This window comes from Callithrix jacchus, chromosome X, assembly GCF_049354715.1.
Source record: "Callithrix jacchus isolate 240 chromosome X, calJac240_pri, whole genome shotgun sequence".
Taxonomy (NCBI): domain Eukaryota; kingdom Metazoa; phylum Chordata; class Mammalia; order Primates; family Cebidae; genus Callithrix; species Callithrix jacchus.
Window position 1 is genome coordinate 132,659,096 of NC_133524.1, and position 11,470 is coordinate 132,670,565.

At 41.7% G+C, this 11,470-nt stretch overlaps 1 protein-coding gene across 3 annotated transcripts; it reads left to right on the forward strand.

The window, feature by feature from the left end:
* Positions 1 to 3,555: 3,555 nt before the first annotated feature.
* Positions 3,556 to 11,058, forward strand: LOC108590497 (cancer/testis antigen family 45 member A10-like). Of its 3 annotated transcripts, XM_078363486.1 has the most exons (4): positions 3,556 to 3,731; positions 6,629 to 6,803; positions 9,361 to 9,454; positions 10,640 to 11,058. In XM_078363486.1, exons 1-4 carry the CDS (start codon positions 3,717 to 3,719, stop codon positions 10,737 to 10,739), a joined length of 384 nt encoding a protein of 127 aa, XP_078219612.1. In that variant the 5' UTR covers positions 3,556 to 3,716; the 3' UTR covers positions 10,740 to 11,058. The 3 variants fall into 3 exon arrangements, with proteins under 3 accessions (XP_078219612.1, XP_078219613.1, XP_078219611.1); XM_078363487.1 differs by lacking the exon at positions 3,556 to 3,731 and having other exon boundaries at positions 6,579 to 6,803; XM_078363485.1 differs by lacking the exons at positions 3,556 to 3,731; positions 6,629 to 6,803 and adding an exon at positions 7,294 to 8,973.
* The last annotated feature ends 412 nt before the right edge of the window (positions 11,059 to 11,470 follow it).

Sequence of the window (11,470 nt, forward strand, 5' to 3'; positions counted from 1 at the left end):
CCAGGCATCTGTGTGTGTTTGTTTATTAGTTGCCGTGTCCTCCTTGGTTTCCATATGCATGTGGAGTATCATGAAGGGAATAAGGTGGTTTTGTTGAATTATCTTTCCTGGTCCCAATTTGGGGGGATTTAGATCATTATATGGTGTATTCTCCTGCTTTATGGGATAATTTCCTAGAGACTGAGTATCAGTGGGACATACAAGTGGGGTTGACATAAAATGCACTTACCTCACAGCTCAACCTCTTCCTTTGGGTTCCAGATGCTATCATCAATCATCAATCACATCCTCTCTTGGTGAAGAGAGGATGCAAAATAGCCAATCCAACACTGATAATTTCTTGTCAACTATTCCACCAAGGCTTGGTCATATGGCAGCAGCTGGTATTCCATCCATGAGTACCAGGGTTCAGTGAATGTTTACGAGTTATACTGTCGTACTTGGTTTCCGTATGCATGCAGTGTCATGCAGGAAAGAAGGTGGTTTTGTTTTATTTTATTTTCTGTCCTAAATTTGAGGGGCCCCAGACCGCCACTTGACATAGCCCCCTGCTTTATGGGATGATTTCCTAGAAGCTGAGCATCAGAGGGACATACCTGTGGCATTGACATAATGCACTTCACTCGCAGCTGAAACTTCTCATTCAATTTCCAGATGCTATTGTGTCTCACAATATCTGTATAGAGAGAAAGTAAAATGGTGAACCGCAACCTGATCATGTTTTGTTTACTGGTCCGACACAGCTTATTTGTATGGCAGCAGCTGGTATTCCGGCCATGAGTACCAGGGATCTTTGTATGTTTGCTTATAAGTTGTACTTTCTTACTTGGTTTTCATATGCATGCACAGTGCCATGAAGGGAGTAACGTGGTTTTGTTGTATGATCATTTCTGGCCTAAATCTGAGGGCTCTCAGATCAGCACCTGATAGATCCTCCTGATTTATGAAATAATTTCATAGAAACTGGGCATCAGAGGGATGTACTTGTGGTTTGGCATAATGCACTTACCTCAGCGCTCAACCTCTTCCTTTGGTTTCCAGATGCTGCCATCTTTCACAATGTCCATGAACAGAAGATGGAAAATGTCCAACCAGCACCTGAGAATGTGTTGTTGACTTTTCCATCAGGGCTTAAGATGGCAGCCACTGGTATTTCATCGATGAGTACCAGGGATCCAAGTAATTTTGTTTGTTAGTATTACTGTCCTACTTGGTTTTCATATGCATGCATACTATCAAAACGGGTAGGAAGTGGTTGTGTTGTATTAACTTTCCTGGCCTCAATTACTACTTGCAATAGCATAAGCATTTCTACATATCTAAGGTTTCAAATCCTGTTTTATGAAACAAGTCATTTGTTATCCCTGAAGTTTTAAATTGATATATTTACTACACGCAAGTAGAAGGAGGGGAATGATGAAAATTAAAGTAGAAGAAAATCAACAACAACAACAAAAAACAAAGAATGAAATCAAAAGTTGGTTCACTGAAAAGGTGAAAAAAAACAACAACAACCATTTAGCTTGACTGACCAAGAAAAAACAAAAAAACTATACAGATTCTGAAAATCAAGAATAGAAGGGGGTATATTAATACTGACCTTATAGAAATCAAAAGGAATACATTCTGAACAACATTCTGCCAAAAATTAACTTGGACAAAATGGAAAAATTCCTTGAAGACAAATTACTGAAATAGGACTATAGCATGAAAAGGGATTTAATTAGTAATTTAAAAACTCCCCACAAATACAAGCCAAGCCAAGGTGGCTTCGCTTGCAAATTCTACCAAACATTTAAGGAAGAAATAATACCAACACTTAGGGATGTCTTCTAGAAAATAACGCGGGAAGAAACACTACCGCATTCTGTAAGGCCAGTATTACTCCGTTATCAAAGCCGGACAAATATATCACAAGATATATATGCCTGTCAGCTCCAAATTCACCCTTTTATCCCGCAGAGTGAGAAGGTTCTGCGTTCCTCTGCCTATGTGCGCGGTGCAGTTGATACAGAAGGCCGCCTTTAGAGGGCGCCAGAGTCAGCGAAGGGGAGCGCTCCTCTTCCTCGGTCTGTCTGGGCTGGCGCGCTGGGTCCTGCTGGGTTCCAGGCTTCTCCTCTGGACTCTGGTGTCCCCAACAGGTTCCCAGTGGCCGGCAGCTTCCCTTCCTTCCGTCTCCCTTGGTCACTACGGGATCTGTGCTTCTGGTGAGACGCGACCCATGCACATCACTCCCAGGTGCCCTAGGGGGCACATTTCCCACAGTTCTCAGAGGGCACTTTTCTAGAAAGCTCAACCGGGGGGAGGCGCCACAACAGTTTCACTGCCATTTTGTGATGTGACGCTTCCGCTTCTCTGGCAAGGTCAGGGCTTCAGGACTGTGAGTGGAGCAGTTTTTCCCTGAATGCTTTCATTTCACCCCGGAAAGGCTCCTTTGTCCTAGGAAAGCCTCTTTTCTGGGGTGCTCTCCGTCGGGTGTGTGGTACGGATCACTGGGCTATGTGTTCCCGCTCTGAGGACACCGCCGTGGGAGCCTGTGTTGGCCGTGGGGGAACATTTTCCTTGGGCACCCAGTCTCAGCTATGTTGTGGGACTGGGGGGTTTTCTCGGGGGCTTTCTCTAGGTGATGCGAGGGACTTTTTCTGCTGAAATGACCTGAACCAGGACATAGGGATCCTGCCTTGGTTGCCTGTGTCAGCCTCGGGTTTAGGGGTGTGTCTTCCCTGCTCAGTCGCAGCCCTGAGGGGAGACTCTGCCTTGTGGACTCTGCCCGTGCTCATGGGCCGGGGTGGGGGTGTCTGTGCCCCAGACGCACTATCACCTCTCTGTGGGGTCACTGTCGTGGGCTTTATCTCAGCCCGCGAGGGACTCTTTTCTTCGAGTGCTGATGTCCTCCGTGGGGTGCATTTGTCTTTGGATGTTGCTCATGCTCAGCTAAGATGTGTTGGCCTTTCTTGGGTTCTGCTCGTCCCGGATGGGGATGCTTACCAAATGCTTTCCCTTGGTGCTGGTTTTTTTAATTATCTGTGGGTGCTGTCTCCCGGTGCTGCGGGGGAGTGGGGTGCTTGTTCCTTGGATTCTCTAAGCCTACGGTGGGACACGGGGAGCTCTGTGTCGGCCATGAGGGAGGCCACCTGACCCTGGGAGCTCTGTCTCGCCCCGGATTGGGGTGCTTTTCCTCCATTGGTTGATCTCAGTTCTGAAGGAGCTCTTCCCCGGGGTACTATCTGACCTTTCAGCCACAGCCTGGGGTGTCTGTGTGGGAGTTGGTGTACAGAAATATTCGAAGATTCCAGCTGTGCCACATTCACACACTCGCTGTACAGTTAATCTTTCATTCCAGTTGCTCTGATGGGTGTGCAGTGGTCTCTCCTTATGTCTGCACTTGAATTTCTCTGCTGATTGAGATTGAGCACATCTTTTAAAAAATTGTTTTTATTAATTAATTTATTTACTGTTTATTTATTAATTGATACTTGATTTTGTTTTGAAATGGGGTCTCCCTCTGCCTCCCAGGGTGGATACAGCAGCACTTCCACCTCCCGGGCTCGAGCAATTCTTGTGCCTCAACCTCTGGAGTAGCTGGGACTACAAGCATGCACCGGCAAGCCCGGCTAATTTTTGTAATTTTTTTACGCAGAGAGGGGTTTTGCCAAGTTGCCCTGGCTGGTCTCGAACTTCTGGCTTAAGCGATTCACCTGCCTCAGCCTCCCAAGATGCTGGGATTACAGGTATGAGCCACCAATCCCAGCTGTTTATTAATGGGTTTGGAGCACGTTTTTATGTATTTATTGTCATTTAACTGTGCCCTTTAGTAGGTTCCTTTTCAAGCCTCTACCCCCAAATTTTACTGAGATGTTTGTACTTTAAAAATGGATTTACATATATTCCATATTTCAGTTATACACACATACACACAGGCATATATGTACATAGATAAAAAACACATGGAATTTTAATGTCTTCGATAAATCTGTTTTGCTTTTACACTGTCTCGATAAAGTGTTTTTGATGAACAGACTCTTAATTTTATTACTCAGTGTGTTATTTATGGCTACTGCTTTTTATTATTTTAAGAAAAATCTTTGCCTTGCCCAATGCCATGACGATTAGATTCTGTTTTCTTCTAGGTTTCAAATTCATCTCAAATAAATTCTCGTTGAATGGAGTAAAGCCAGAGTCTGGGTGTGTTTTACGTGTTTATTAGAGTCATATTTAAGTGTGACTGTCATGAAGTGTGTATTCAGCTCCCCCTCAAGTTTTATTGGGATGTTTGTTTCTTAAAAATTGAAGTGTAGTTCTGGATATGTTGTGTATTCCACTTGTTTTTTGTCATACATACATACATACATACATATGTATATATATATGTGTGTGTGTGCTTGTGTGAGTGTGGTTAATATATATTTTTACATATAACCTATACAATCTAATCTGTGATATGTAATGTACAAATACGCTTTGCTTTTTCACTGTCTTAGTAGTGTCTTTGGAGGAACAGAAATTTTCCATTTAATTATGTCAAATTAAACAATTCATTCTTTATGGTTAGTGCTTTTGTATCCTCATTAGAAACATCTTTGCCTGTTCTATAGTTGTGAAGATAATATCTCAAGTGTTTTACTAGATTGTCTCTCCATCTTTAATAATGTTTTTTGGAGCGGATGAGATAAGAGTCAAGGTTTATATTTTCCCTGCATTTATAAAGTGCATTTATTAAAAGCACAGCCCTTTCCACAATGATTTACAGAATCTCTTTTGTGGTAAATCTCGCTCTTTTGTGTTTCCAGACTCTGTGTCCTCTTCCTTTGGTTTATTTGTCTGTCATTGCTCCAATACTACACTGTTTTAATTACTCTACCCTTACAGTAAATCTCATATTTAGTAGCGTATATCTACCAAATTAGTTCTTCTTCTTATAGATTGTCTTGGCTTTTCCAAATCTTTAATTCCCATATACTTTTTCTTTTTTATTTTTTTAGACAGAGTCTCACTCTGTCACACAGGCTGGACTGCAGTGGCACGATCCTGATTCACTGCAACCTCTGCCTCCTCAGTTCAAGTGCTTCTCCTGCCTCAGCCTCCCGAGTAGCTGGGACTACAGGCATGAGCCAGCACACCCAACTAATTTTTCTGTTTTTAGTAGAGATGGGGTTTCACTATGTTGGTCAGTATGGTCTCAGTCTCTTGATGTCGTGATCAGCCTGCCTCAGCCTCCCAAAGTGCTGGGATTTCAGGCTTGAGCCACCGCGCTGGCAATTCCCATATACTTTTTAAAAAACTATCAGCTCGTCAGTTTTTGGAAAATTTATTTTTCATGGTGGAATTTTAAGGAAGATTGGCATGATCATTCAGGGAGAATTAACAGTAACATCTCTTAATAATGTCTTCCATTCCATGTAAAGAATATTTCTTCCATTTACTGCAGCCTTGAATTTCTCTCAGTGATGTTTTATAATTATTGTGTAGTGCTCCAGCACATCTTCATTAGATTTATTCCTAAGTATTTGATGTTTCTGGTGCTGTTTTTAATGACATTTGAAATTTCATATTCTAACTATTTGTTTCTATTAGTTATAAAGAAATACCAGTGGTTTTTATTATATCTAGTAACTTGACTAAGTTTGTTTATTAACCCTAATGATTTTATTCTTTTACATTGTCTATGTACAGAACAGTGTTGTATGTGAATAATAACAGTTTCATTTCTTTCCAGTTTTTAAACCTATTATGTCTTCCTGATGCCACTGCACTTCTTAGATTCTCCAGTAAATTGCTGAATGGATAGTTGATCTTTTTGTCGTGTTTCCAAACTCAGGGAGAAAATACTGATATGTCACTATTAAGTATGGTATTTACCATGATTTTTTGTGTGTGCATATGCTTCCCACCATTAGAAAGTTGCTTTCTTTTCTAAGTTACTGATGGTTTTTGTCATGAATAAATGTTAAACATTGACCCATCTATGAAAATAATCCTGTGGTGTTTCCCTGTTTTTTTTTTTTTTTTTACTTTTTGTTAATGTGGTGCATTACATTTATTGATTTTCAAATGTGAAATCAATCTCGCCTTTCTGCAATATGTTTGACAATGGTTGATGAACGTTGTTTCTAAGTACTATTGCATTTTGTTCGCTAAACTTTTGTTTAGAATTCTTGTGTTTAAATTCAGGGTGATCTTGGCTTGTAGTTTTGGCTTGATCTTATCATTTACTTGTTTTCTATGGTCCTTGTCAGATGTTGTTACCTGGTTTGTATCAATCTCCTAAAATGAGGACAAATAAAAGGAATCCCTTTTTCTAACAACGGTTGATACAAATTGATTCATAATCTTCAAAGAGTTAATAATAGTTTAATCTACATTTGGTTGATGGTCGCTGCCTTTTCTGCAATCATTCTCATTGATTTTGATTAAACTATCTTCCTTCTTTTTAACTTAGCATGCATTAAAAATAGGTTTCTTTTCATGAGAACAGAGTGTTTCTTGGGGCTTGGTAAATTTTGGCTCATGATTAAACGTCAAATTAATGATTCACATTCTTGGTTGGATACACATATGCAGACTGTTTGCCATTTGGTGATTGTTAGATTTTTGTCATGAGTGGGAGGCGTTCATTGATATATTTCAGGAAACCATGACCCATCAAGGCGAGAAGGTGGCTGTAGAACCTGAAAATGTGTTTGAACGTCCCAGGGAATCTGACAGTCCTTCATATCAGAAAAGGCAGAAGATGGCCCTGTCGGCACGGACAGAAGGAGCAGGAGACGGTGGTATTGGACGCTCTGCCATGTCTACGGAAAAGGGTAAGTCAGCCTGTCCTCGCCTCCTTTTCGTGCTGTATCCAGTGCAGCTGGCCTCCTGCCTCTTACCCTCCTGTCCTTGTCAAGGTCAACAGTTTTGGCTTGCATTGCCATAAATTTTACAACAGCATTTGACAGTTGTTCCCTTGCTCCTTCATGGAAACCTTCTAGGATTTCCATTTTCCACAATGTGTACTTTTAAATTTTTCTTATCCTTACTAGTGAGCCCCTGTTTTCTTTTTTCTTTTCTTTATTTTTGAGACAGAGTTTCAGTCTTGTCAGCAAGGCTGGAGTGCAGTATTTCAATCTTGGCTCACTGCAAATTCTGTCTCCCAGTTCAAGTAATTCTCCTGCCTCAGCCTCCCGAGTAGCTGAGATTACAGGCACCTGCCAGCATTCTCAGGAAATTTTTGTATTTTTGGTAGATATGCGGTCTCACTATGTTGGCCAAACTTGTCTCGGACTCCTCAGATGATCCACCGATCGCAGCCTCCCAAAGTGCTGGGATTACAGGCATGAGCCACCACTTCCGGCCCCTATCATTCGTTTTTTCTACCTTTCTTTTTCTTCTCTTCTCTAAACACTGTAAATATTCCTTGAATCCCAGCATTTCTCTCTCCTTCTATTCCACTTTGCCATGATGAGTCACTGAGCTACTGTGCTATCTCCATGTCTCCCATTATTGCCCCCATCTAACGCACACCCTCCAGCCCTGCAGCCAGGTCATCGTGTTGGCAGGTAAATGACATCATGCCACATCACTCCTGAAAATCCATCCCCAACTCTCCTAAGCACTCAGAACAGACCGTAAACCAGCTTTGGTCTGCGAGGCCTTCTTCACCCTCTACTAACACGGGTCCTATTCATCTCCTGGCTCTCTCTGCTTATCTCCTTCACTCCATAGTGCCCGGTCCATCCTCACTACAGCCCATACCCTTAGACTCATTGCAGCCTGGAAATCCCCCTCTGCCTCTGCACAGGTAGCCCCACTTCTTCCTCCAATCCCTGCCCAAGGGCACCTCCTGAGAAGGCCCTGCCCAACCAGCGGCAGCTCCTGGGGCTCCCTCTGCTGCTGTCTCCCACAGGCCTGTGGATGTCTTCCCCACCACCAGCCTAACGCTGCTTTCTTTCCTTTCCTCATTACGTATGTACTGTCTGACTGCCCCTTGAGGGTGTGAACTCCACAAGGGCAGAGAACTTTGCTCTCTGGGCTGTTTACTACTGATCCCTAGATCCTGGCATGCTGCCTGCCACAGACAATGAAGAAATGAAAGAGGTGACAGACCTGGAGTGAAAGGAAAGTCACTTTTCTGAGGCAGAAAAAAGAAAGAGGAAGATCATATGCTAAACGGGATTTTAGGTGATGAGTGGGTATAGAACTTTCAGCATTAACAGCTGCCTATATTTTCTCAGAATATATTTGACATAGCGAGGAGACAGGTTGAGGTGTATCCAAGTTTTCCGGCTTCCAGCTGAGTAAAGCGTGGCAGTTTGTATGTGAACCTGAAAAATCATGATATCAAGTGAAACTTGCTGCTTTCAACTTATAAAGCATGACAAGCTGACACTAACAGATGAGTACCAGGGACCTGTGAATGTTTGTTAGAGTTATACTGTCTTACTTGGTTTCCATATGTATTTATAGAGCCAGAAACTAAGAAATGGTTTTATTGTTTTATGTGTCCTGGCCTCAATTCATCAGGCCTGGGATTTCCCCCTGGTATACCTCCCATCTATGAAATAAATAATTCCCTAGAAACTGAGGAGCACATAGATATACCCAGAGGGGTGATAAAAGACACATTTCCCACAGCTCAACTTCTCGGTTTGGTTTCCAGATCTGTCGTTCGTGATGTCTATGTGGAGGGGAAAGAACATGGTGAAACTCCAACTGATGGCTTTTTGTCAAAATTTGTTCCACCAGAGCTTAAGGTAGCAGTTGGTATTCCAGCCAGCCAACTGGATTCTCGGATTGATGACTTCACTGGCTTCAGCAAAGATGGGCTGGTGCAGAAAGCTGGTAGAAATGCACTTGTAGAAAGAATCATTACCAGCAATTTCTCTGCAGATGACCTAAAATGCAGAGAAATACTCCCTTTTCTAAAAAGCCGAGAAGAAATTAGTGCTGATATAAAATACCAGTTAGTGAAGGAAATTCAATGCTTTGGACAAAGTAAGTAGTATAAGAATGTCTGTTTTAAAAAAAATTGAGGAAGTCTCCCTTTCTTTAATTCAGAAGATATGCATGTTGTCTGTTGAGGCTAATTCCTTGCCAGAGTTGAGTTTACCCATAATTTATGGTAATTCGTCTTTTGACTAAAGCACAGTATACATTTTCTTTCTCTTTTCTCACCGGGTTATGGTTTACAAGACTTTCATTCATAGGTAGGTGCAGGTGTCTTTTTTTATTTTTTAGATTTTGTATGTGCAGGTATCTTGATTTAAGCATTTAAAACATTTTAGCCCATGAAGCAGGATTAGTGAGGTATAGGTTAAGCAAGATTCACTTCTATTCTTCTTTGTATTTGATAATACTGAAGTTTTTTTTTAACATCTTCAGAATATGAAAAAATCTTCAAATTGCTTGAAGGAGTGCAAGGACCTATAGAAATCAAAAAACAATTTTTTGAATCCAACATCAAGGAAGCAGCAAGGTAGGTAGAGACAGGAACTGTCCAATTTCTTTAAGCACTCTGGTCCAACACAGTACTGGCGGTGAGCATGGGGGAACGGCCTGTGCCTTGAATTTCTCAAACCTTGGCCCTCACTTATACTTACGTCTGTCTCCACAGTTACTTAGGTTAATGTCGTCTGAAACTAACTCATTCTTTTAAGCCTATGGAGAATTCAATCTCACCATAGTCTGAGGTAGACATTGTCCCTCAATTGACACTCTTTGTATTTGCTAATTACCTCTTTTTAAGAAATGTGTGTAGGTACATAGCAGATGCATATATTTCTGGGGTATATGAGACATTGTGATACAGACAACAATGTGTAATAAACACATCAAGGTAAATGGGGCATCTATCACCTCAAGCATTTATTTTTTGTGTTACAGTTAATCCAATTATACTCGTTATTTTTAATGTACAATTAAATTAGTACTGGCTGTAGTCACCCTGTCATGCTATCAGATAGTTTGTACGTATTAATCATCTGTAGTTCCGACCACCCCACTAACCTTCCCAGCCTCTGGCAGTCCTCCATTCTACTCTCTATCTCCATTAGTTCAGTTTAAAATTTTTGCTCCCACAAATAAGTGAGAACATGTGAAGTTTCTCTTTTTGTGCCTGGCTTATTCCACTTAACGTAATGACCTTCAGTTCCATCCATGTTGTTGCACAAGACTGAATCTCATTCTTTTCTATGGCCGAACAGCACTCCTTTGTGTATATGTACCGCGTTTTCCTTACCCATTCAGCTGTTGGTGGACACTTAGGTTGCTTCCAAAACTTGGCTACTGTGGACGGGGCTGCAACCAACACGGGAGTGCAGATATCTCTGCGGTATATTGACTTCCTTTCTCCTGGGAGTATACCCAGCAGTGGGATTACTGGACCATATGATTGATCCATTTTCAGGTTTTCGAGGAACCTCCAAACTGTTCTTCATAGTTGTCATAGTAAATTATATTCTCAACAAGAGTGTATGAAGCTTCCCTTTTCTTCACACCCTCGCCAGCATTTGTTATTGCCTGGCTAGACTACCCCTTACCATGCAGGTGCATTTCTGTCTCCATGCTGACTGTTACTTCATCCTTCTATCTCCCACAGTGCTTCCTACAGCATAGGTTCTTTGGCTCTCTTTTGGTTAATGACACGTCTCTTTCTTTTCAGGTATGTGCGAGGAGACTTAATTCCGCACCTTGAGAAGAAACTGGAAGAAATGACATCTGGCTACTTGTCCAAGAAGGAACATCAGACCCTAAATGCATAATCTCTTTAATGATTGAGGAGAAAAGAGGATCAAATTGCTGTTTTTTACAATAGAGTAGGATATGGCTGAAACCTCCTAGCATGTGTTAGTGAATAAAATGGCCTCCCAGAGGCTAAGAAATTTCTGTCAGTAAACGTTGGTCTTTTTCCCTAAGCATTTCATTTGAAAGGATAACTTATTTGTTGGTTTGTTGATTTTCCCACCTGTGCTGGCAGACATTATTGACCCATCAAGTAAATACTATTACAGTCGTGGTTTCTGCAGCAGCCCACATTGCTGTAACTGTTATTTATAACTGCCTTCTTTCACTACCCATTTCTCTTTCCCTTTGCCCTAGCAAAAGCATGTCAGCTGCTCGTGGTGCTTGGCCTGGCAGAATGACTCCAACCTTCATTACTGAACAGTCTGAACCATTAGATGTCCTGCCTAGATGGGGTTGCTGTAAGTTTTCATTAACTCTAATCATAAAACATGGGAGTACTAAGAAGCTCTCTAGACATATCAGACATACTGTTCCTTAGCCCATGGTGTAGTAGGAACCCAATATTCATTTTTCTTTCCATCACCCGAGCCAGTAGCAGGCCCCCTACTTTGTCTCTTGGTTGAGAGGAATGAAGAGTTCAAAGCGGTCAGCTTGCAGACACAACTTTCATTTGCTGTAATTTCCATTAACTCTAATCGCAAAACACAGGAGGACTAAGAAGCTCTCTAGACATATAAGACATGCTCTT

Bases quoted from the DNA above. Each gene is read 5' to 3' on its own strand.
- LOC108590497 (XM_078363485.1), top strand. From the start codon at position 8,478: ATGTGTCCTGGCCTCAATTCATCAGGCCTGGGATTTCCCCCTGGTATA. The intron at 8,974-9,360 runs GTAAGTAGTATA...TAACATCTTCAG, and splicing joins AATTCAATGCTTTGGACAAA to AATATGAAAAAATCTTCAAA. The intron at 9,455-10,639 runs GTAGGTAGAGAC...CTTTCTTTTCAG, and splicing joins AACATCAAGGAAGCAGCAAG to GTATGTGCGAGGAGACTTAA.